The sequence below is a fragment of the Diceros bicornis genome, chromosome 24, assembly GCF_020826845.1.
Source record: "Diceros bicornis minor isolate mBicDic1 chromosome 24, mDicBic1.mat.cur, whole genome shotgun sequence".
Lineage (NCBI taxonomy): Eukaryota > Metazoa > Chordata > Mammalia > Perissodactyla > Rhinocerotidae > Diceros > Diceros bicornis.
Genome location: NC_080763.1, coordinates 45,482,251 through 45,509,064, shown reverse-complemented (window position 1 = coordinate 45,509,064; position 26,814 = coordinate 45,482,251). Strand labels below are relative to the sequence as shown.

General features: G+C 50.1%; 1 protein-coding gene across 6 annotated transcripts in view; it reads right to left on the bottom strand.

Moving 5' to 3' along the window:
• WDR25 (WD repeat domain 25) overlaps positions 1–26,814 on the bottom strand; it is a 141,520-nt gene that overhangs the window by 23,593 nt on the left and 91,113 nt on the right. For all 6 annotated transcript variants that reach the window (XM_058567707.1, XM_058567704.1, XM_058567708.1 and 3 more), the window contains exon 4: positions 18,422–18,552. In XM_058567707.1, coding sequence (XP_058423690.1) covers positions 18,422–18,552 — 131 coding nt within the window. The remainder of the gene's footprint in view (positions 1–18,421; positions 18,553–26,814) is intronic.

Sequence of the window (26,814 nt, the reverse complement as noted above, 5' to 3'; positions counted from 1 at the left end):
TGCAATCAGGAGAATGTAGGGCGAACAACCAACTTACGTCCCAGGAAGTAAGTTACAAGGAAAACAAAGGAGAGAAATCTATAGATTAAACAAGACTTAGATTTATCAACCAAACGCCTGGACCCTGATTTGAACAAGGCAACTCTTCAACAATGTTTAAAATTATGAGGTAATCAGGAAAATCTGAATAAGGTTTGGATATCTGATGATATTAAGGAATTATTGCCTGTTAGAGCTGACAACGGTATTATAATAATTTTTTAGAGTCCTTATCTTTTAAAGAAACAAAAGTATGTACAAATGAAATGACAGCATGTTTCTGGGATTTGCTTCAAAATAATCGTGCAGTGGGGCGGGAGGGAGGAGATTGCTGGAAAAATGGGTAAGATTATAGATAAAAGAAGCCCGGCCATAAGTGTATAATTGCTGAAACAGGGTGCTGGTTGCACAGAGGTTCATCAGATAGTCTCTCTACTTTGGTATATATTTATATTTCTCAATAATAAAAAGTTCCTTTAAAGTGCTCTGTGGGGAGAAATGAGCTCCACAAATGTTAATTCTTCTTATCATCGGCCGGGCCCGAAATAATAAGCCGAGTGGGGACCAGCTGAATGAAGCAGTAGGTACAGAACAGACATAATTAAAGCAGAATTACAGCTACAGCAACATACATCTGTCCCATTCTGTCCAGAACCTAGTCCCACCCTGCCAATGGGACTCTAGTGGTCTTCAGAGGCTGGGGCCACATCGCTGAGGATGGAGGTGACGCCGTGTTGCGTGAATGACGCTCTGGAGCTCAGCAATTCTCCTACCTAGGTGCCAGTGGTTTCTATAGAAACCACCAGAGAATGATATTTCAGAGAGCACAAAGCACTCCACTGGCCTCCACCAGCTTTGTTCACACTTACCCATCAGCATCCGAGATCCAGCCTATCAAAGCAAGCCTCGTGGCTCACTTTTAAAATAGGTACAGCTCATTATAAAGCACCTGCTCTCAAACGTTTCCAAGGAAACAGAGGTCCCAAGACGCCCCTCTCTAAATTCATTAGCATTTAACACTCCTTAATGAAACTTAAAGATGGCGTGCTTTAATAACCATATGCTGGGGGAGGACACCTTTCCCTTTCACATTTAGGTGTAACTGATGAGCTGGCTCTGGCTCGCAGAGGACCAGCCATAGCTCCAAGCCTTCCTTACAGGCACCGTCCGGAGCGCTGGGGGTCTGCGAGCCTGGGGAGGGCTCCTTGTCTCAAAAGCCTCCTGTGGGGTGTTCGGCTCTGGACCACAACCTAAAAACGACCAGGGTGAAGGCCCCGCACTGACGGCCAGGTTAACCTCTACACACACACACACACACACAAACACACACACACTCACTCACACACCCTAGATGCGTTCCAGCCACACAGACCCCTCACCACTCCCTCACCTGTCGCACCCTCCACGCCTCTGTGCATTCCTTATGCCTACGATGCCCGACCCTGACTTGCTGCCTAGAAACCACCTATGCATCCTTTAAAACCCTCTGCCAACCAAGCCTCCATCAGCTCCCTCCTCTGCACCCCTCCGTGGCAGCTCCCATCACACTACGCTCTACCGGTCTAGTACCAGCTGTCTCCGCCCTCCACGGCGAGCTCAGTGCTCGGGGCAGGGATGAGCCTCATTCTCTCCACCCCTGGCCACGTGCCATCCAGCAGGTATTCAGTACGTGTCTGTGGGATCCCTGATGACTCCATCTAAACCGAGCAGCTCTGGGACATCGCTGGAGTCAGCAGGTGGGGAGCAGCAAGTTGTCTCGGGCCTCCAGCTGCCCTGACCCAGGAGACGGAGCTGACTACTCACAGCAGAGGCCTCAGCTGAGCCTGTCCCAGGTAAACACCAGGGAGGGAGCGGGCGCCGCTCCACACAGACCACATCACAGAGTTCAGCCCCTTCCTGATAGATGGGGAAACTGAGGCCCAGAGAATGGGGCATCAAATGTGGGGGACTCACAAGGGCCACTTGGGCCTTTTCCCCAAGGGGGTCGGGGGGAGTGGAGGGGAGGTGTGTGGAACTGTCCCTCAGACAACTCGGAGAGGTAGAGGGCGCCATCTGTCTGGAGCTGTATGGGAGGGCAAAGGGCGGCGCAGCAATAAGGTCTCTCCCTGTGCTTCCTGGAACTGGCTGGGGGTTGTGCCTGAGGTACCTCCACTGGGTCCAAGCAGAAGCAGAACATGTCCCCCAAGGACAGCCTTCCTAGGGGTGATCCCCACAATGCAGCTCGAAAAACTGGCCAGGGGATGGGAGGGGGCATGTCGTGGGCCTTGAGCCTGGAGGGAGGGGGCATGAAGGGGACACCTGGAGAGAAGCAGCCCCCATGTGTCTCGCTCTCCAGGAGCCCCCACAGACCCAGGAAGCCCTCTCCCCACCCCCACCATCCACCCCTGGACAGGTCCTGAGGAGCTACCTTCCTCTGTCTCGGGGTATCTACTGGCCGATATTCCAGGAATCACAGGACCTCGGACAGCTCCGGGGCGCCTGGGGCCAGGGTTCCCACGGTGCCCTCTCCTAGGGTACCACTCTTGGTTCTTCCCCCACATTCTGAGCATCCACACTTCTAGGCAATAATTAATTCATCTTTCTCTTTTAAAAATTAATCAAAGACACGGGGGAATGTATACCCGAGCCTCTGATCAGCCTGAGAGGACCGGTGTTATCCCACTGGGCTAGAACATTTTCAGCCAAGCACAGACACTTGACATTTTGGTCAGGCACGCAGCCTGGCTGGGGGAAAGGCACAAGCCCTGCTCAGCTTGTAGCAAAACTGAAGACAGCTCATGACCACCAATGTCACGGGCTTGTGGAAGGCACGGCCCTGCGGTGACTATCATCTGAGAATACTAAGACGGCAGGCAGCATTTACTGAACACCTACTGTGTGCCATGCACCCCACTAGGTGCTTTACATGTGACCTCACTGAATCCTCACGACCACCTTGGGGGTCAGGATTACCAGCCCGGGTGTGCAGACGAGGTCACCTGTCTCAGAGAGGCGAAGTGGCCTGCCCATGGCCAGACAGCTGGGTGAAGGCAGAGCCAGAGTGACACCCAGTCCTTGGCCGACACTGGAGCCTGGTCCTCCCCACCGCGCACGGCAGGCTGCCGAGCCAGAGGCAGAGAGTAGCTGCTCAGTTAGTGCTGGCTGAATCCGAAACAAACCTGAACATATCCACAGAGAAGCTGTCACGTTGGAGACCGTGAAATTTTAAATTACAGATACAGAATGCGAAGGAAAGGCAGAAAAGCACAAATAGACAATTACACATGTATCCATGTTGCTGATCGTCTCAAGTGAAAAATCGGTTTCCCTCACTTTACAATAGAGCCACAAACTAAAACCGGGTTCTAACAACACAGCCACCCCCAAGGGCAGCCCAGTTCTGCAGAGTCCGGGCCCCCGTGCTGCACACGGCATGCCACCACCTCTTCCCGGTGTCCCCAACCCCCAAGAAGCAAGAAGGGGCAACACACAGAGGCTCAGACCTCCTCTGGACACAAGAGCTGGAGGGTGTGGGGATCACGGCCTGGCCTGTGGGGTCCTCAAACACCAGGCCCTGCCTGGCCCCCACGACTCTAACCAGTGCACTCAGGGGAGGGGTCTATCTCTCTGATGAGGCACAAGGACCAAGAAAGGCCCCTTCGCAGTGCACTGGCCTTGGGCTGGACCACGGGGAATGCCCCACACCCAGCACACCTCTATCTGACCATCACCCCTGCCCCCATTTTCCACCCTCCAAAGCCAGGGCAGATCTCGCCTCGGGCCCCTGGAAGAAGGAGCAGAAGAGGTGAGCTGGCCTATCTCGCAGGCAGCCAGCCCCTGGGCAGCAGAGAGGAAGAGAAGAGGGGCAACCAGCCCCTGGGCAGCAGAGAGGAAGAGAGGAGGGGCAGCCAGGCCCTAGGCCGCAGAGAGGAAGAGAGGAGGGGCAAGGCCTCCTCCAGGGCCCAAGCAGGCCTGGTGCCACACAGAACCTCAGCAGGGCAGAGGGGAGAGGGAGCGAGCCCCCCACCCTTGGCACCTCCTGTGTTCACACCCCCACGAGCACACCCAGAGATGAGCAGGAGCTGATCCATCTCATCAGGATGCTTGGTGAACACAGAGGAGGAGATGGGGGAAGGGGACAGAGGGCCAGGTCGCAGGGATCCTCTGTATGGTGCAAGGCAGGCCACAGCCCCAGCTCCGCAGCTCCTGGGCCTGGGGCCCGAGCAGCCCCAGGGAGACCCAGAGCCAGATCCTGGTACCTGCCACAGGGGGGCCTGGGTGGGCCACTCCTCGTCCTTGGCTCTCACCTGGGATAAGCATCCCAGCTGCCTGCCCTGTGTGGCTGACAGGGCCACACACTCTGCTTCCTGACTGTGGTGAAAGTCCCAACGCTGGCACTCCCAATGGACACAGCTAGAGGAGATGACAGAGAGACAGACCCCTCCCCTGAGTTCTGTGTTGACAGAACTACATTGAGACTTGGGGCCCAGGGGCCCCTCCCTAAGAGGAAGGGGCATCTTTTCTGAGAAGCCCCCCCCGTCCTGCCCTCAGGATCACCCACTGCCCGTGGTGGGGACCCCACTTCCCGATGCTTGTACCCCACTGAGAGCATAGGTCCATCTCCTGCTACCTCAAGGATGCCTCCCTCTCCCCACTAACCGTTGATTTCCAATCCTTATATCCCACCTAACTCCAAATCTTGGATTCTATGTTCATCAGGCATGCAACACGTGCTAGCTGCCCATCTGAGGACTGGGGTGCGGGGCTGGACTAATTGGCCGATCTTAAGGACTGAAAGAAGGTAAACCAGAGCACAGTGACTTCACACCCCCAGACCTAGTCCACGGCCAAGACAGGGGCCCTGGAAGGAAGCCGGCCTCCCTGGCCCCCAGCCCCACTTCCTTCCATCTTGAGAGGAGGTGGCCCCTCTCTAGCCCCACCCTGCTCCCATACCACCTTCTCTCCCCACCCCAGCCCATCTCCCTGCACCAGGTCTTCCCCAGGATGGAGGTGAGCACGCACAAGCCTCACCTATACTAAAAACAAGCAAGCTAACACCCAACCCCGTTCCTCAGTGTGAACCGGTAATTCCTTCTGGAAGGAAGCGGGCAGTGCTACCCAGAACCTGAAGCCGCACATTCCCATTGATCAATTCTGCATCTAGGAATTTATGTACAGAGATGTTTGCCTCAGTGTTGTAATGCAGGAAACACTGGAAATATGATAAATATCCAATAATAGAGGACCGGTTAAATACATCATAGTATATTGGGTAATTATTAAGAATTATATCATCTAAAACTTTTTCACAATATGGGAAACGCTAGTGATATGATAGTTAAAAAATTACATAAAATTAATATTATATAATTATATATTTATATATATATAAATTGGAAGGATTTATATATATATATATATATATAAACTGGAAGGAAGGATACCAATTGCCAGTGGTGGTTACAGCTGGGTTAGAACTGAGTGGGTTTTCTTCCTCGTGACAGTTTTCCATTTTCCAAGTAGCCTGCAAAGAGCACTTCTTACTTTTGTAATCAGAGTGACTATCTGGAGAACAGTCCCCACCCCTGCTCAGGTCACAGGCGCACTTGTGTCTCCAGGTGTCTGACCTGGCAACTCAGTGGCTGGCGGCAGCCCTTTCCCCCACGCCCCCCACCCCCAGCCCTGGACCCAGCTCTCCTCCTGAGGTCTCTGGCTGCTCCTTTGCAAATTCCTCTTCCTCCACCTTCTTTGGAAAATAATTCACCTCCTTTTTTATTCTTAAGAGTGATACCCACTCACAGCAGACAAGTCAAACTGTCTGGGAATGGGTGAAGTCCTCCTTCTTCTTTGCCATCCCCACCCCAGTCCTGTGAGGCGGTGGCCGTGGGGAGGGCTTGGGACAGGCTGGGTGCTCGGAGCCAAGGCTGACGAGGGAGGCCAGGCTGTGCCACACGGAGCCGTCCTCACCAGAAGGCGAGGCTGGGACCTGCCCTCTGGGGCAGTACAAGGTCGGGGAGAGCTCTGAGCCAAAGGGGAACGCGTTCAGACTCGCGTTTCCCAAGGCTGACACTTGCCGCAGTGTGGAAGACAGACGCGGGTGGGCAGTAGCAGCACTAACGTCCCGGGAGAGAGGGTGAGGAGCAGCCCCGGGCGAGACTGTGGGGGTAAGTGGGAGCAGATTTCATCAGGCTGGGTAGCAGACAGAAGGAGAAGGGACAGGGCCACCACTGGCCCAGGCAGCACCCTGGTTCATATTAGAAAAAGACACTCCAGGTGGAGACCACTCCACGCCAGGGGCATGGCTTGGCCAGCAGAGCACAGGCTGGATTCCAGCCCCCAACCACCCCTTGGCCAGGAGCCAGTGTGCAGTGGACAACCTGCACAACCTCACGTGTCGGGCCCAGAAGAGGAAAGCACAGGGTATTTGGGGGGTGAGGGGAGGACAATCCTAAAGCTGCCACAGAGGTTTCCGGCTTGTCCAGCAACTAGGTGATGGCAGTGCCAACAGCTGGGCACGAGGCATTTCCTGTAGCTTCTCTGAATCCTGCAGACTAGGAAGATGCCCTAACATGGCAGGTGCTCAGCAAACGATCAATGAATAAACGAATGAGGCAAGCCAGATAACCAGACCTTTTTTAAAAAAAATTTTAAAGTGAAAGACTATAATTAAAAACTGAGAAATGTGCCTGACGTAAAAAGGGCGTGCAGAGGGTGAGGACAGACGCCCACCCTCCATTTCCTCTCTGAACACAGCATAATGAGTGGACCACTCTGCACAGCCTAATTACAGGATGCACCACGAGATTGCCTCTCAGCACATCGCAGCACCTTTCCCAGCTTTCGTGACAGATCTGCTAACAAGTGCCAGGCAGCCTTCCTTCAGAGTGGTTAGGAAAGGCTGCGGCTGCCAGGAGAGTCTGCCCACTGACAGGGGACACAGAACATCTGTGTGCTTCAAACGGCACAGCCGTCAACACCGCCCCATAACTGAGGACCTATTCGCCGGGGCCCAACTTAAGGTTGCACAAACTTTCCTAAAGTCATAAAATCTTGGCAGAGTTATGCTGCAGATTGACGGAGGCTAGTATGATCATTTATTCGTGAGCTAAGCCACTGACCCTGTGCCAGTAATATGAGGTCTGGGGATACAACGCCGGGTTGACAAGACTGTCGTGTCCCCCAGCCCTTACACAGCTCACGTTCTAGTGGAGGGACGACATTCGCCAGGCTGCTACAACCCAGATTGAGGGAGGGGGGCACCCAATCCCGTGGGGCTCAGGGAGAAGCTCGCGGAGAGACCTCAGTGGAGACCAGCAGGACAGGTGGCATCCACCAGGAGAAGAGGGTAAATTCAAGGCCAAGAGAAAAATTTGCTCAAAATCCACCCGGGGCCCAGTTGAAGCAAGCCTCTCTCCTCACCGATTACAACACTCTGGACAAATACGCAAAGCAACTCCCTGAGGACTCTCAAACTAAACAGAAGCAGATAGACTGAGGGGAGAGGTAAAAACTTGGAGAAGTGACCGACGCACAGGTGAGCTGCCATTTTCTTTTTTTCCTATTTTCTCTAATAGCTCTGACCTGGGAGCAGGCCCCCAGCAGAGCTGTGGTGGCAGCTTCAAAATACATAAAGCAAAAAATGATGGAACCGAAAAGAAACACACAAAACCACAATTATAGTTGGAGACGTCAACACTCCTCTCTCAGTAACTGAAAGAACAAGTAGACAAAAAAATCAGCAAGAACATAGATGAACTAACTGAACACCACCATCCACCATCTGACCAAACTGCCACTTACAGAACAGTCCAGCCAGCAACAGCAAAGGACATACTCTGTCCAAGAGCGCGCGGAACATTCCACAAAACAGACCATACTCGGGGCCATAAAACCAACCTTAACAAATTTAAAAGAACTGAATTCATACAAAATATGTTTTCTGACCATAACAGAAGTAAACTAGAAATTAACAACAGAAAGATACCTGGAAAATCCCTACATACAAGAAACTAAACAACACACTTCTAAATAACCCATAGATCAAAGAACTAAAAATAAAATTAGAAAATATTTTAGAATTGAATGCAAGTTTAAATACAGCATATGAAAATTTGTGGGATGCATGCTTAGAGGGAAATGTATAGCATTAAAATGCTTATATTGAAAAAGACTTCAAATCAATGATCTAACTTGCCACCTTAAGAAATTAGAAAAAGAAGAGCAAATTAAACCCGAAGCAAAATCAGAAGAAAATAAAAATAAGAGCAGAAATTAATGAAGTTGAAAATAGAAAAACAATGGAGAAAATCAATGTTTCATTGAAATGATCAAAAAGATTGAAATCTCTAACCAAACTGACTAAGGAAAAAAAAGACACAAATATCAATATTAGGAATGAAAGAGGAGACAGACCCTCAAGACATCAAAAGGATAATAAGGGAATATTATGAACAAGTTTATGTGCGTGAATTTGATAACTTAGATGAAATAAACCAGTTCTTTGAGAGACACAAAATGAAGCTCATTCATGAAGAAATAAACAGTCTGCATTGTCCTATATCAGACCTTAAGGAGACCACAATGAGACACCACTTCGCACCCACTGGGATAGAGATAAGCATAAACACAGATAACAAGTATTGGTGAGGACATGGAAAAACTGGAACCCTCATATGCATACTCTGCTGGTAGGAATGTAAAACAGTGCAACTACTTTGGAAAACAGTCTGGTGGTTTCTCAAGAAATTACCCACAGAGCTACCATATGACTCAGCAATTTCACTCTCAGTAGAGCCCAAGAGAAATGAAAACACGTCCACACAAAAACTTGTAAACGAATGTTTATAACGGCATTATTCATAATAGCCAAAAAATGGAAACAACCCAAATGTCCATCAACTGGTGAATGGATAAACAAAATGTGGTCTATCCATACAACGGAATATTCTGGGCCATGAAAAGGAATGAAGTACTGACTCATGCTACAACGGGGATGAACCTTGACAACATTATGCTAAGTGAAAGAAGCCAGGCACAAAACACCACAGTGTATGATTCCATTTATACAAAATGTCCAGAATACACAAATCTATAGTGACAAAAAGTAGATTAGTGGTTGCCAGGGGCTGGGACTGAGGCCGGGGTGGGGCGGGGGGAGCGGGGGGTGACCACTGGAGGGCACAGGGTTTCTTTCTGATGTGAGGGAAACGTTCTAAATTGACTGGGATGATGGTTGCCTAACTCTGTAAAGCTACTAAAAACTAATGAATTATATACTTTAGATGAGTGCATTGTATGATATGTGAATTATATCTCAACAAAGCTGCTAAAAATTTAATAAGTATTTCAAGACCAAAAATAACTAGGGCATCAAATTCATGATTTTTTGGATACCATTAGTTATGGCAAAGTAAAACAAGTTTTCAAATAAAAAAATAATAAATTGTGAATCAATTTCAATAAAAATATTAAATTTTTAAAAATCTCAAGGAAAGGTGTTCAGTATAACACAGCCTATTTTAGTGGCAAAATCTATTATAAAGGACTCATAACTTAGCATTATATAAATATTGTATTTATATAACCATGACAGGGCCAGAGTCTGCTTTATATTTTCTGATATACCCTACTGCATTTTTAAGAGCAGAAATTATCAAATGGGGTGTTAACGAAAGTCTTGGGACATCGCCCTCTTGATGCCATGGGTCTCCCATTGTCACATGCGAGCTCCAGCTGGCCACTCACATACCAGGTTTTAAACAGCAGTCTGCCTGGCAGCCCTGAGAAAGTGCTGCAGGGTGAAGTCAAAGAGGAGGGTTGGGCTGGACGGCAGGTGTCTGCAATTCTGGATACTGGGAACCACTTCCCCAGCTCTGCCTGAGATTTTCAATGACCCAGGAGACACAGAGGGACTCCCCAGCCGCCTGTGAAGGCAACCAGTGAGGCTGACGGATCCATCAGACATCGAAGAACTGTGCGTTCTCAGCAGGGGCTTCCCGACAGACTGTGAGCTCCTAGCAGGCGGGGACTGTCTAACTGGATTTTGTCACCCAAGCCCTGGGACAATGCCTGGTGTCTGGTGGGGACTCAGAAAATTTGTGTGACATCAGTAAATGAAATGTGTCCTCTTTCTGAGGCAGGGAAGGGGAGAATTTAGAAGAAGATCTGGGTTCAGATCCAAGCCCCACAGTGGCTACCCGCCCCTGCGCCGAGAGCTGGACTTTCAGAGCTGGTTTCCTTGCCTGCACCGTGGGGACAGAAAGGCTGCCCTCACAGAGGTGCTGGGGTTATGATTTCAGGCCTAAGGCTGCAGGGCCCACCACTGTCCCGCTCACAGCCTGGTCCCTGACACCAGGCACCAGCTGCATGTGGCAGGGCTGATGGCACATCTGAACTCAAGGGCTGCACCGTGTAGGCCTCCCCAAGAACAGGACACACCACACTCACTGACACAGCTTTATTTACACCCAAGACTAAAGCTTCATTCGCGCTGGGAATGGGAGGACCTGTAATGGCGTAGGGGTCAAGCCACTTGGTTCAAAGCCGCACCCCACTAGTGCTGGTTGCTAGAACCTTCCTGAACCTCGGGTGCCCTTCCAGTGGAACGAGGTGACAGTAGCACCTGGTAAGCCCCCCAGAATTGCTGTGCGGTAGATGAGCTATGACACAGAGTGCTCAGTGCAGAGCCCAGCAGGTGGTGAGCGCCCAGCACACGCCACCTCAAACCAGTACTGACTGTTGGCAGGGACCCAAGGGCACCCCAGCCCCACCACCACTTGACAAACGGGGCAGTGGGAGCCCAGAAAAGACAAGGAACTGCCCAAAGTCACACAGAGCATGGTGGCCACAGGGCTCCCCTGGGCCCCCTTCCCATCTCTGCCTCTGTTAGTCTCCTGCTCTCATCTGCATAAAAAGTTTGGTTTGTGGCAAAACTTAGAACTGCAGAAAGTACAAAGAGTCCAAATAAAAAGGCTTTTTAATATAAAGCTGATGAAAGAGACAAATGGAGAGTAATCAAAAGCTCATTAGGGCAAATAAGCAACCTGCCTACAATGCCATGAAAACTGATGGCGCCGAGAAGCACACAGCGAAGGCGCTGAGGCTTCCAGACAGTTCCCATTGCGGGAATGCAAATTTCAGGGAGGCAGGCGGAAACCTTACACAACCCCACTCAGGATTCTCACCTAGGCACCCAATCCATGGCCTCCAGGGCTGTTAGCAACTCTGTCTATACATTAGAATCACCTGGAGAGGTTTCAAAAACTCTCCATGCCTAGGCCCCTTGGGGCGGGGTGGGGGGGGTGGGGGGCAGCAGTATTCTCTAATGCTCCCCAGGGGCTTCTGACCATTGCACCAGGTCAACCTGTCTGGCTCAGCAACCACCAGCTGCTTTACCAGCCCCTATCATTGCCACTCAGGGAAGGATGCCCACAGGAGGGGCGTGAGATGAGCAAACGCATGACAGTGGCTCAGTGTCTGCCTCAACTCGGTGAGCACATGACCTGGGATCTTAAAACTGGTCTTGATTAGGGCTGTCAGTCATTCACGCAACAGTCCTCCCCTCTCCACTTTGCAAGGTGCTGGGAATACAGCAGCAAAGGAGGCAAATTCCTGCCCGCCAGGAGTTTACATTCTGCTGGGAAACTGCAGCCTGCGAGTCAGGGGCTGTGACAACAAGAGGCCGAGAGGAGGAGGCAAGCAGAGGGAGGGCGAGCCAGGGCCTCCCCCACCGTCACCTGCATGGCAGGACACACACCTGCAGGGGGTCTTGGACAAACCGCCAGAAGGAGGTCACAAAACTAATTCAGGATCTGGAAGTCAAGACGGCCCTTTACAAACTTAAAAAGAAAGAAAAGGTGTAGAACAAGCGTGAAATGTCGATGATTCACGTCAAATCAACCCTGCAGCCAAAGTGAGCCGGCCTGTCAGAGCCGACTTTATCACGAGAGTTTATCTCAGAGTGGAGGGGGTCAGTGCTTAGAAGCCCAACGGGGGCTTGAACGCACCTGCAGCTCTGGGGAGCAGAGCTGTGCGCCCCGGGCTCACGGGGGCCCCAGCCTGCCCATTGCCAGCCTGCCCACTGAGGGGAAGAGGAACTGGGGCAGAGGCCAAGCTCCCAGCTCCGGGAGCCACGTGGCCTAGATTTTCTGGAGCTGCTCCAATTTCCAGGGCTCGATCCTGCTCAACTGAGAGGTAATTTGCTGAGGTTGGGGTTCCATAATTTAGACTTGCAAAAAGGGTGATTCACTAGATATGCAATATGACTTTTAAGCCTCTGTGGGAGTTTTTCTACAAATTTGATTCATGATACAAGGGGGAAAAATTTATTTTACTACCCATCCTAACTTGGCTCAAACTACAGAGTCATCTTACAGTGAACTACCACCTTGAGCATTTCCCGCAGTGCTGCTGGGCCCTGGAGAGCTGGGCCCGTGTCTCACACTCTGCGACTCTACAGCTCCCGTTCCACGCTGGGCACCGAGCCAGGGCCCTGCGAGCCTGGAAACAGTGAGGCTGGTAACTCTGTTAGCCACCAAACTCCGGGGAGCACGAGAGCTGGGACTTGGCCAAGAACTGCAGGGTCGGGACCAGCACCCCACACTTCATCTGACCCGGGAGCTCCCGTCCTCTGCCTCTGTCCACACTTCTGCAATGACCAGTTGCAGCTGAACTGCGGCAAGCCTTTATAACCCACTTGTCAGATGGCCACTCCCTCTGCGTAGATCCCAGGGTGGACACTGCCCCTGAGCTGTGGGCAGGTGGGTGGCCCCTGCTCTGGTCCAGGCTTTGTGGGAGATGCAGGGGCACAGGCAGGCAGACTCAGCTCCCCACAGAGGCAGCTGTATATGAACACCTGTCAGATGGGGGTGCTTACAATCATGTAAGGCAAGAGCTGTCACTAAGATAGGTCACAGGTGGTGCAGGCCAATCGAGGACAAAGGCTCACATGAGAGAAGCCCAGGACCTCTGTGTTCAGAGGCCCTTTGGGCCCTGGCTTCTCAAAGTGTGGTCCATGGACCATGTGCCTTTGTGTCTCCTGAGAGCTTGTTAGAAATGTAAGATCTCATCTGCAATGGGCTAATTGTCTGTCTCCCCCCAAAATCTATATGTTGAAGCCCTAACCCCCAATGTGATCATATTTGGAGGTGGGACCTCTGCGAGGTAGTTAGGTTTAGACGAGGTCATGAGGGTGGAGGCCCCTCATGGGAGTGGGCCCTTACAAGAGGAAGAGAAACCAGAGCTCTCTCTCTCCACCCTGTGAGAACACGGCAAGAAGGCAGCCATCTACATGCCAGGAAGAGGGCACTCATCAGAACCCCACTATACTGGCACCTTGATCTCTGACCTTGATCAGCCTCCAGAACTGTGAGAAATAAATTTCTGTGGTTTAAGGCCCCCATTCTGTGGTACTTTGTTACAGCAACCTGAGCTAAGACATCATCCCTGTCCCAGACCTGCTGAAACAGACTGCATCCTAACAAGAGCCCCATGTACTCTCCTACACACGAGTGAGCCTGAGCAGCCCTGCTTTAGAGATGACCTCATCCTGCCCCTTTACTACACCAGTGGGGAAACCATGACTGAGAGACACTGGGCCTCAGGGGTTTGCCTAACACCACCCAGCTGAGTGGCTGGTAGAGGAGTATGTGAGCCCAGGCACTGAAGGCCAGGAGAGGCTTCTGGAGAGAGGGACCCCCACCATGACATGAAGGTTAGACCATGGACGTCTTGAGTTCCCGTTCACACCCTTGTTCAAGCAGACTGCCAGGAGGAAAGGGAGTCAGAAAATTCCGTCCTGGTGACCCTAAGCCAGCTCGAGGAAGCATGCTCCGCTGGCTCATGCGAACACATCCTGCTGACCTGTTGGAAACGAAGTCAGGCACTTTGCTGCAATGAGGGATGTGCTCCAATCACCAAACCCGAGGCAGAGACAGCAGCCAAGAGAAGAAGAAAGGGGAGCCAAACAGCCCATTTGCTGTAATGAATTGGGCTGGCCTGTAGAAGGCCAGAATCCCAACATTTATCATTTGGCTTAGCCCAAGGAATCATAAAATTGTATGACTGGGAAGCAGCTTAAGAGTGATCTGTTCCAACTACTCTCCAGACTCTGTTCTCCAAGAGCCCGTAAGAGGTGGTCTGGCCCTGCAGTCCTGCTCAGTGGTGGCTCACAGACAGCACGCCTCAGCTCCCCAACTCCTCACCTTCAAAAGGCTGACTCCCTTTGACCTGGCAATTTGAGTTCTAGGACCCAAGCGTAAGGAAAGAAACCTCAATCGTGGAAAACACTAGATGCACAAATACGTGTCGTATAGTGGAATATATAACAAAGTAGACCTGGATGGTTGTTCAGAGATTATAACAAGAGAGAGAAATGACTTAAACACCCCTGACTGAAGAAGAGTTCTCTGGAAAAGACATTCTCTGAGCACACGGTTTCCACAAGGATGCCCATAAAAGGGAGAGGCACAGGGGCACCCACCTTCTCAGCCAGATCAGGAGGATTAGTCCCGATAATCAATAGGGTGACAGACGTCACAGCCAGATCTATCCATAGCAGGGGTCAGCCAGATCATACATATTTTTGGCTTTGCGGGCCATGTGGTCTCTTGCAACTACTCAATTCTGTCACTGTAGTGTGAAAGTAGCCATAGACAATACATAAATGAATGAGTGTGACTGTGTTTCAATAAAACTTTATTTATAAGAACAGGAAGCAGGCCAGATTTAGCTGCAGGCTGCAGTTTGCCCACCCCTGATCCCCATATTCCTATCTACTAATTTTAAATGGCAAAAAAAGAAAGAGAAATATCCTTAATGTCCAACCTAGGGAAATGGTTTAATAACTTAAACCATTTGAAGTTGACTCATTTGATCCGTATATATCAAGTGCCTACTTATGTCAGATGCTGCTCTGAGTACCGGGGAAAGGGCAAAGAGCAAGTTGGCCAAGCACGCTACGTCAAGGGATGTACCGAAAATTCTACAAGAGTTTGTGATAACAAGGAAAACCCTTACAATGCTATGAGAAAAGCAAAATACAACACTATGTATAAAAATAAGACCAAACGATGTTTTTTAAAAACACACAGACACAAGGGAAAAGAACAATGACAGAAAATTATCAAAATGTTCCTAATGTTTATCTTTGGCTGGCTCCCCTACTTCTTCTATTTCCTCCTATTTTCTAATTTTTTCATACAATCACATATTACTTTTACAAAACAGTCCTCCCTGTGGTATATAAAAGGGGAAGCTTGTCTTGATTTTAAGCTAAGGTCTGTGTCCCTCTCGCTACCACCGCTGTCCCTGAAGGCAGCCAGAAAAACCCAAGCTGCCCAGTCCTAGATGTTCCTCCACGCACCAGGGAGGGCGGGAGAGTTCAGCACCAGGGACAGAGCTCCGCACCCCGCGGGAGCCCAGCGGGGTCAAAAACGAGAGGCCCAGGTGGGAGCCCCAGAGGGTATGGAGTCTGTGCCTTTCTCTCCAGTTCTCCCGCTGGGTCCATATGAGACACTCAGGCAATACCTGTTAGAAGAAACGAAATTGAAGCAGGAAAGAGAGTTGTCCCCTGGGCCTGGCTGATGCAAAATGGAACTAGCCCTGCAACCCAGCGGGGGAGGAGAGGCAGTAGCATTGTTGGTAAAAAGAAAGTAAAAACAAATATTGCACAGATCCCCTCACCCACATTATTAGCTTGGGAGAGACTCCCAAACATGCCAATACCAGTCACGGCAACATCTGTTTCTAATTTCTTCTCCCCCAGCATTTTCAAAGCTCATCAGCTGGCGTCTGCCTTAGGAGAGAGAAAATCCGATATTTTTAACAAACTCTTAAATCAGATGGCGTCCTTGGTGAGTAATTTCTTACGCGTTTGGTCTTCGAGACTGAAAACAGTAAGCGCACCTTTCAGGGACGTGGCCATCAGCGGGGCTGGGTAATCAGGAGGCCTCGCTTCACTCAGCATGACTAAGAGTTTCCAACCGGAGCAGCACTTCCCTATGTTTTCTTTCATTTATCGTGTATTTATATCCCAAATAGAAGTGTTCTAGTGTTTTTTAAAAACTTCACGGGTAACTTTCCTCTCTTTTCCAAATATTTTTGTAAAGAGAAGTTTCTTTGTAAAAGAAAAATGTGTCATATTTTTGAAAAGAGAACATCTCTCTGTACCTCTACCACTTGTGAAGTACTTTAAGCAAGATATCTATGGATAAAACTTCCTGTTCTCTTTGAAGAAACTCTCTGTTTTTAGGTTCTCCTCAAAACACCGGCAGCCCCCTCCAACAGCCTGGAGGGACAGCGTCCCCTGCAGCAGCCAGTGAGAAGCACCAACTCGACCTTCTAATCTGGCCTTGGAGGCCTGTCCCACCTCCCTACGTCCAGGCCACGTGGGACGGCCTCTGCTCAGCGCAGACTTGCACGGGGCTGCACCTGTCCAGGACCGGGCAGGAGGTGGCCCCAGAGGGGGAAGCCTTTAGGTAGAGCCTTTTGGTGCTAAAGACCCAGCAGGCTAGAGCCCTTCAGGTGGGACCCATGAGTCCCCTGAACCCCACACAGAGGACGACACTCGCTGACATTCTGCACCTTCTTCTTTCAAAGTCAAGTTCTACATGGGTTTTATCATGAACTACCCTGTACGACTCGAGCGGGTGTATGCCTCCTTCAGACCAGGGCAGTGCTTCTCAGGTCTCGAAAACCAGCCATCCTGAAGTCACTGAGCCCGCAGAGGCAGTCAGGCCAGCACCCCTCCATCAACCCCTCCTCAGCCCTGATCCCAGCACCCTCTGCTCACAAACTTCCCACGGCTCCCACTGCTAATCCAAACCAAGACTCATGGCATTGGAAGCTTCTCTGCCCAGGCCTGGCTTGCTGTCTGGAGCCCATGCCCAGCCAAGTCCAGCCGGCCACTGGTCCCTGCACACATTTCAGGTCCCCACCTTCTGCACTTGCACACTCCATATGACTGCCTTCCTCCTTCATTCACTCATCCAGTCACCCGGGGTTTGCTGGGTGCCTACTACACGCCAGGCACTCTTCTAGGAGCTAACAGCAAACAAAACAGACAAAATCTCTGTCCTGGAGGAGCTTATGTTCGAGTGGAGGGAGACAGGCAAATAAATAAACGTGTAAAATCCAAAGTATGCCAGGTGATGATAAGTGCTCCAGGTGAGAGAAATGAGGTAGCAAAGGGAACTAGTAAATGCCAGGGGGTGGCCGGCACTGTGGCCAGGAAAGGCCTCACTGGAGAGGTGGCATTTGAGCAGAACCCTGTAGCAGGGAGGGAGCGAGCCTCTACATAGGAAATTGGGAGAAGAGCCTTCCAGGCAGAGGGAGCAGCATGTGCAAAGGCCCTGAGGCAGGAATGTGCTGGTGTGTTCTAGGAAAGGCAAGGGGGCCAGCGGGGCTTGAGATGATGAGAAGGAGCTGAGGGAAGATCACATAGGCCTTGGGGGCCATTGTAGGGACACTGGTTCTTCTGTGAGTGAGATGGGAGGCTGGAGGAGTCTGACCAGAGGAGGGACACATCTGACTTACACTGTAACCACACTGGCTGCTGTGTTGGGACCAAACTGTAAGGGGCAAGGGGAAAGAGAGATACCAGACAGGAAACCACTGCAGTTATGCCAGCGAGAGACGATGGCAGCTTAAACCAGAGTGATGACAGCATTTGCTGATGGTCTGGGTGTAGGGGGGACAGGAAGAGCAGAGGCAGGGATGGTTCTGATGGTTTTCGCCTGCACAACGAAAAGGATAGAGGTGCCAGGTATTAAGCTGGTGGAGGCAACAGGAGCAGCAGGCTGTGGCAAGGGTGGGAGTGGGCATCAATTCTCTACGGGACTGATGGTGACCGGCCTTTAAGCCCCAAAGGGAACACGGTCTCCTCTAAGAAGCTTCCTCACACCAGGCTGAAAGCACTCCCTGCTCTGAATTCAGGCCCCTCTCTTCCTCCCCCTTTCTCTCACACACACTCACACACGCACACACACACAGGCACACACACACGCACACTCACACACACGCGCGCGCATGCACACACACTCACACAAACTCACACACACATACACACACACCACTTCTCGGCACCAGTTATCTGTATACACACATTAGTCCCTTGAGTGACCCAAGGGTGATTCATCTTATATCACCTGGAAGCATTTGCACATAGTAGGTACTCAATAGATATTTTTAGTAAGCTGTACAGAATTGCATCTATGATGTTTTAATAGTCTTAACAACTCAAGAATGTTCTTTCAAAGCATCTAAAAATGACGATTAGCACTGATTAGATATTAAGTGGTAATTATTCCATCTCTGGGTCCTATATATAGATGCTGCCCTGCCCCCAATCATTCAAATCGTCAGGCAAGCTCTCCTGGGGAAAGGCCAAGCGAGGAAGACGTGGTACCTTGCCGGTCCGTATATCCCAAGCTTTGACTTCAGAGCTGAAGCCTCCACACACAAACAGGCTATGATCTTTCGGATGAAACTTCAAGGTAGTGATTCTAAAGTCGCTCTGACCACTGAACAGCCGGGTTCCTACAACACGAAAAAAGAAGAGAGGGTTAGAAACTACTCAGATTACAAAATAAATACCTTAAAACTAAGATGCCCTCTGCAGCCCCCTGGGCCCAAGGTGGCCAGTGGAGACATTCTAGAAACACAACAGCAGCAGCAGCAGCAACTTTTGCCCTCACTCTCTGGCCCCCCCGCCCTTGATAGCTGAACTCCCCCCCAGGGCTAAACCAGATGACTGGACCCATGACTGTCACCTTTTATGTGCTCCGTACACATTATACGTATCAACTTATTTAAACCACACAACCACTCCAAACCCACTTACAATTGGAAAAAAACAAGGCTCAGGGAGATTAGGTAACATTTCCAAAACTGCACAATTAATACAGATTATTTACCTAAATAAAGTCTAAAAACCAAAAGCAGGATGCTCCAAAGTGATTCTTTTTAGAATCAGTGATCTTACAGTCAAGCCCTTACAAAAACCCATGCATGGTTTGCTACAGAGCGTGGCAGGTGGGGGTGGCTTGATGCTCTGGGCAACAAATGAGAGTGTGACATCACCGTGACCCAAGTCCCAGGATAAACAGGTTGGTGTGGACCATCGGGGTCTCGTCCTATACACACCTGTCATGAAACTGTTGTCAAGCACTTGTGTGCACTGTGCAAATGTTTGTGTGCACAGATGTACATCTGGTGTGGAGAATGTCTGTTTGTCACTATGGTCTTTCAGAGGTGAGCTATATAAACAGGTCAGACTCGGGGCACATGGGGATCAGATCTTCTGCCCTGAGGCCAGGTCTGTTGGGCTCCAAAGCCAGAGCTCCTTCCTCTACGCTGTGCCTCCTGGGGTCCCAGAGCACCAGCTGTGGTTCTCCTGTGTTCAATTCAACCCCAGGGACACTGCATCGAGAAACCGGACTGGCCTTAGAAGCCATTCTCGCTGCTGAGTCTGAGTGCTGCCTCTCCACATGTCCCCAGGGGCTGGGCCACCAGGCCACGTCCCTGCTCACACGCCAGGTGTGGCACCTGCCACACACCACGCCAACCAGGAACGTGAAGGCGGCTTCCCTCAGAGATGTCGACCAGGGCTCCCGCAGCCCAGGAGAGACAAGCTTAACTGCCTTTGGCCCAAGGAAACTCCTCTGCTGGACGGAGGCAGTGGGCAGTTAGGGACACAGAAGCTGCTGGCCAAGAAGGCCAATGTGACGCCAAGATCTTGAGCATCACGTCCTCTTACGGGAACCCAGGATGCACATTAGCTCATTCAGCTCAGAAAGCACTTCCTTCAGGTTGAACTGCTTCGTGCTCAGGACGCCGCCACGTGCTTGGTTAACTGCTCTACCAGCTCACCAGGCATGGAAAGGAAGCCATCCGTCGGCACTCTCACGAGTTACAGCAGAAGCCTTTGTAAATCCAGTTTGTCCAGATCCATGGTCTCCAAACGCGTCTGACAGCGCACCCCATCAATGAGAAGCCCTTAGGCACATGTCTGTTTGTTGATAAGTTATACTGTGTGCTCCTGCACCGATATATTATGAATATCAAAACAAATACCAAAAATGGAACATTTTAAAGGATGAGAAAAGGATAAAATAACCAATATTTTAAAATATATTTTAATATGCCTTTACTAAGAATATCAACAAACCTCTTTGAAATCATTAAATCAAATGTTACAATATTTTTCGTAAGAACAACAGGACTGACTACGCTTCCATTTTTTCCAAATGTAGGGAACTTTCCGTGACTCAGTGATTTGACCATAGCCCAGCTCAGCTTCAGTTTATTCACTGAAGTCTACCAGAGCCCACCAAGACTCCTCTCAGAGATGTGCAGGCCCAGATGGATGATGTTCACCAAGGGGGACAAGGAGACATTTTCTATCTCCACCTACCACCGATGCAAAGGCTTTTGTGAACATTTTGCTAGGAAAGCTCCGTTTTCCCTGATGTCAACTAATGGCTCCTGCAACTAATCAGAGGGTATTACTACATTCTCATATTTTTAACAACCCAATTCAAAATCCACTGAAATTTTCATTTAAAAGATTTTAAAGCAGATTAGAAAAACCCTGTTCCCAAGTTAAAGGTGCAGATATTACAGTTTTTAATAGGTGACACGTTTACATCATTGTTTTGGCAACAAAAATTACAGAACGATGGAAACAATTAAAAACATCTGTTCTCAAAATGTTCTCTCTATAGTGCAAATTTCTTGGAAAGCAGTTACTCCCTTAGTCTTTGTTAAAGCATCACTTTTACCTTGATAGATGATTAAGTGTGTCGATTTTTTTCTAATATCTTCTAGGGGCCTAAAATTGGCAGTCATTTGTCACCAGAGAAAATTCTGGAAACACTTGACCTCTTATAAATGAAGACTCTACACCTCTTTAAGCTCAATAAGCCCCTTAAAATATTTTGCTACAAAATGCAACATACCAAGATTTTCCTGGTCATCCTATGTCATCACAATGTTGTGGAGAGCCAGCCACTTCAGGCCATATACCCGTCACGGTGAAGGGACTATAAACAGCAGCCCAGCTACCCAACACAAGGGAGCAGCTAAGGCAGACATGGTTCTCTGCCTGGTGGAGTGCTGAAGGGCCATTTAAAACTGGAATCACAGACAGCACTCTGCGGCAAAATGGAAAATGCTTGATATCTATTCTTGAATTACAAGAGATACATAGGCGTTGATACGGACAAAGACCAGGAAGAGATTTACCAATGGGTTGTTCTAGGGAGAGTAGGATAACTGTTTAAATTACACTAATGTTGCCATAATATTGTTTTTTCTAATAAATAAAGCACTCTTCTAAAAAGGCATCAAGCAGACTTGTAGCGGTCTGGGTGCTATGTCCCTTTCACGAGGTCAACAGACAAGCAACACTCGCAAGTAAACAAAACATTGCTTCCCAGGGAATTAATCTAGTTGGGGACCTGGTATTTCTCGAGTTCACTCTTCTTTTCCTTTCCTGAAACTCCCCTGGAACCCAAGCTCTTCCTCGCCTTTGGAGCTACAGTTAGTCAGAAACCAAACCCAGTTAGCAAATCCCCCTCCCAGGGAGGATGGAGCAGAGGGCAGCCCCCCTCAGTCTCCACGCTCGTGCCAGGATGCGGAGCAGCACGTGGGCAGCCCCCAGGGATGGGCATCATGTCTGCAGCACCGGCCTCAGGATGCTCGCTCCAGCCAAGCGGCTGGAGGCTGAGGGCAGGGACCACCATTACGTCGCCTCTATGAAAAAGGGGCACACAGATGCCCCTGCAGCCCCCACACTCCAAGAAGGCCCCAGTGGGCCAGAAGTCTCCTCTCGTGACGGAGACAACTGCGCCTACTGCCGACTACTTGCTCACTTGGAATTCACTGCCAATCCTTAAGCCCAAAAGGGAAAACAAACTCTGGAGAAAATTTTCTCCCTGTTTCTGGGGCGGTAGAATATAACCATATGCTTATTTGAGAAATGGCAGTGAATTCGCCACGTTTTTTCAAAAAGTGCAGTAATACAGTCTTGCCAACAATGGGAAAAAAAGATGGAAGGAAAAGTGAAAGCTGAGTTGCTAAAAGATGATGATTGAACTTGTTCTGGTAAAAAAAAAAAAAAAAAAAAATGCATTTCTGAATGTTATTCTTCCTCACCCTCTACAGAGACTGAGAATTTAAGTACTAAAATTTTCCAGTTAGAAGACAAGCTATGGTTTATATCTTTTTCCTACTTTTACTTATAATAACTAGACCTTTACTATATTTCTTTGTTAAAAGCCTCCAAAGCTAAAAGATTTTTAAATTTTTAAATAAGCTTCCAGATACCTAATGGGAAAAACTACAGGAGAAATCCCGCGGGGTACGGAGGTCTAGGACAAGTCGGTGGCTCAGAAATCAGGGTCCCAGTCGTCATGGTCTGGCACCGTGTTTGAAGTGGGAGGTGGTACAGCAAAAGGATTGAGAGTCGCACAGAACTGGTCCCACCCCAGCTCTGTCACTTCCAGGGGAGGGCCCATGGGCAGGTCCCTTCACTGCTGTGTCGCATGCCCTCATAAATGTAAGGCTGTGGGGAGCGTGGTATGGAGAGCATTCTAGAGGGCATGGCAAACAGCAAACAACAAAAGGGAGCTATTACAGTGTGAAAGAATTAAACCCCAAATTACTGAACTCATCCTTGGTTAAAATAAAAGCCAAAACCAAAGGATACAAGTTTTCAAGAGCAGGAACCTTGAGAGATGAAAGATTTTGAGTTTTTGTCGTGAGGCTATGAGAATAAAAGGCCCTGGGCTGGCCTTTACATTTTGTTAGAGAGATATGGATAAAGGCTGGAAAACATCAGAAACTATCTTGAACATGAACATCGGCCACACTGGAGGTGAAGGCCCTCCCTTGTCAGACGTGTTCCTGCTCTGTGCCTTTTCATACATCGAGTGGCTTGTTTATCACGTCCTCTCCTGAGCGCTGCTGCTTTAAGCACAATGGTTAGTTGCTACGTAACCTTTAACCTTGAGACTATCTTGTTTACATATCTGCTATAGAAAATTCTATTCACTGTATGCTGCTTATAGGAAATTGAGTTTTAAAATATTCAATCCACTAACACTGATCTTGTTATAATGAACTCAACCAGTATAAGAACTGTTCAGATCCTCTTAGAGTTAGGAAAAACATCACTTCTTTTCCTCCTTGAATCAATAATGATACAAATAAACTGTAAATCGTCATTAAAGCAAAAACATGTTTAAAATAGAATGCATAAACTCACTTTGTTCTCTTGACACTATTATTACTATCAACGTTTCCATCACCGATACTGCCGTGATAAGGCAGCTGGTACCGCTGGCCAGGTAACTCCTCGGAGCTGCCCTTCTTCCTTTCTCAGGGGGAGACATCAAGCTTCCCCGAGGTGACCACCCACGTGGCCAAGGCAACACTGCCTGTCCACCCTAACGCCTACTGGGGGACCCGATCACCATGCAGGGCTCCAGGTCCACTCAGCATGTCTGGTCCCCAAGAAAGAGAAGGGAAGTTCATGCCCTCCTCTCCAGGGAGAGGGCACCTGTTACCCCCAGGCCTGCCTGGGGCTTGCACACGTCCGCCACAACCCTATGTGGCAGGTGTAATTAACCATTTTACCGCTGGGGAAATGGCAGCTCAGCGAGGCGATGGTTCCTCCAGGGCCACTCGAACCAGCCACGCTGGGACACAGGCTGGCCCCGCCCAACCCCAGGGCCCAGCGCTCTGCACCCCGCCTCGCCTGCCTGCGAGCTGTTCGTGACCTTTCCTTCTCCTTAGCTCTTTGCGCACATCCACAGACGCGCGCACATGCAGAGAAGACGCTGACGAGGGGAGCTGCTGCTGCTGCCGGCTGGTGGTGATTGAGCCTGTGTTCCCAGGCAGGCGGCATATGACTCATTTCGCCAAAATCAATATCGTTACACTCATCCTCTGGGAGGTATTCAGCCAGCTGTAAATTTAACCATCCTGATTCAAAGTTAACGAGAAAAGGAGCTTACTAACTTTCAAATCAAACTCTGTGAATCAGAAACAGGGGCCGTCTTAGCACATGGGGTAGAGAACCAGACGGGCTGTGTCTGAATGTTCCCCGTGGATGAGCTGGGGGACTCTGGAACAGCCAGCAATCCTCTCAGATCCATGGGATCCTAATATGTAAAGTCAGGACAATAAGACTCACCTTGAAGGATTGTTGTGAAAACTGGAAATAATGTATGTAAGACACAAGCCCAGCAAACGACAGGCCCAATAACCAGGAGCTGGAGCAGCAACAATAGTCGCAGCAGAGAAACAGAAGTGGTTGTGGTCCTTTCTTTTATATCAGCTTCAGCCACTGCTTTTACTTATCTGGACGAGACTGAATTTTCCAAAAATTTTTTTATAAAAAGAGTTCTCAACTTGCAAACAACGTGTGTCCCAACGGTTGACTTTAGGCTTGTGTTTTGGGACTCAGAACTCACCCCTCGGTCAGCAAACACGCTGTGAGTGTGTTCAGGTCCCAAGGTCGGTGAACAGAGGGCTCCTTACCAATGCAAGGAGCCAAACGGTGATGCAAGTGCAACGAAACCCACACAGGGATAAAACGTCACCACTGTGCAATAACGGCAATGGATGAAATCGTACTGTTGATTAAAAACCTCTTTTTATTTATCCAGAGGGCTGGCACAACTTAACCAGAAGAGGATGATGGGACAGATGTTTGTGGAGAAGCAGAAGGACCTCCAGGCACTTTCCAAAGTGTGAGATACGGGGCTGGCAGGGTGTTTTACTGAAGTTTAATAACATCTGTGTTAACATCCATAACTAGGGTCAGCTTCTTACCCAAAGCTGCATGGAAAGAAGGGGGGAAAACACGGTTGAGATCGGAGAGACAAACTCTTCAGAGTGAAAGAGAAAGGGTGTGCATGGGGGTGGGGACAGGTGCGTGGGGCTGAAGGGGGTGTGGCCTTAAGAACAGACATGCTTAAAAGAAGCCCAGGAGGGGACAGCCCAGTGGCGTAGAGGTTAAGTTTGTGCGCCCCCCCCTCAGCGGCCTGAGGTTCACAGGCTCAGATCCCAGGCATGGACCTATGCCACTCATCAAGCCATGCTGTGGCAGCGTCCCACATACAAAATAGAGGAAGATAGGCACAGATGTCAGCCCAGGGCCAATCTTCCTCACCAAAAAATAAAAAAGTAAGCCAGGAAATGGGCACCAGTAAAGGAAGGAGAAGAAAGTGGGGTCGTGGATGACAAGGGAAAGGCCGAGGACTCTGTGGGGGTCCTGCTGCATCAGTGGGAGGGAAAGAGACAGGGAGCGTGGGCAGCCACTCACTGGGCAAGGAGGCACTGGAGGGGCAGCAGCCGTGACCATCGTCAGCTCAGACCTCGCTGAGCCCCTTGGAGCCTCCATGCCTAGATCTAGCAGCAAAACCCCTAGGACCAAAGGAGCGAGTATACATGTGCCTGAACCACCAGGAGCTCCGTAAATGTGCCCACGGGCAGGAGACCCTGGAAGCAGCCAGCATCTGCTGTGTATCTGCCTTCCTGGTCTCCACAGGCACCTAAAGGATGCCTAACAGAGTCCCTCTGAGATGTGCTGGGGGACACCGTGCCATGGTGCTCAAAAGCCTGAGAATGGAGAAGCCCAGACCCCTCGGCAAGCACCTCCTCCAGGCCCGGCAGGGGCAGCCCCACTCTAAAGGCTCAGCCCAACAAGAAGCCCCCTTCTGCAGCTGCTTCTCTGAAGCCCCATGAGCTCCTGGCACTCTGCTCCAGGGTTTTCATTTGGATGCTTCTCGCCCTTTCTATGCCAAGTGTTCTACAACCATCAGGGCCAACATTTCTCCCCCTGGAGCAGCGGCTGTCAATAGCCAGAGAAGCATCCTTGGGCCTGTCACTTAATCAGAGGGATCAGTCAAGATCAGTCTGGGCTCGCCCTCCTCCCGAGGCCCCGAGTGATCCTCTGCAGGTGGTGAGCCGGCAGCCCTGCTGAGAGCCAAGCGGGCTCCCCAGCAGTCGGCTTAAGCAAACTGTTTGTCTACAGCAGGAAGACAGACGTGGTGAGGGCATGCCACTCCCGGGCTTCAACAGACAAAGCCCTTGCCAGTCACACAGGCTGGAGCTGGATTCCCATCTCTGTCACTGCTGGCTGTATATGTCACCACACACTCTCAGCCTCAGTTTCTGAGACCATGAAGTGGGGATAAAAACACACCCTCACAGGTGAGTGTGGAGACCAAATATGTCATGAGCAATGACATATTTATTCATTTCAGCTTGATACAAGCCAGGCAGGGTACTGGAAACCAGGGCTACCTGGCCCAGGGCCTGGCCCACGGGGTGTGCTCAGCCAATGTGTCCTTCTTTTTCCTTGTAGTGTTTCTGTGATGGGGGCCCCAATCATGATGCAAAAACGAGAGAGTCACCAGAAGACACTTCTTGGAAAACAAGAGAAATGGTCAGGTATGGGTCCAGGCCCAGTTGGCCACTCATTTCCAAGCACCAAGACCCCCGTCAAAAGACCCAGGGACACCTAGAACAGGAAGAGGCAGCCAGGCGCTGGAGACAGCAAGCCTGTGGGCAGTGGAGTCCAAGTGAAGAGCACGCCCACCCCAAATAAAGGGCACGTGCGGTCCCATCACGAGGAAGAAGCTGCTAGCCCACCAGCAGGCCATTTCGTCGTGAACAAGTGAAACATGGAGAAGCTGGGAGAACCCTGGAAGACCGGTCTTGCTCCCAGTCTGCCCTGAGACCCACACATGGGACCAAGCGCCATGCTAGTATGCTGGCTTGGGGGTCACC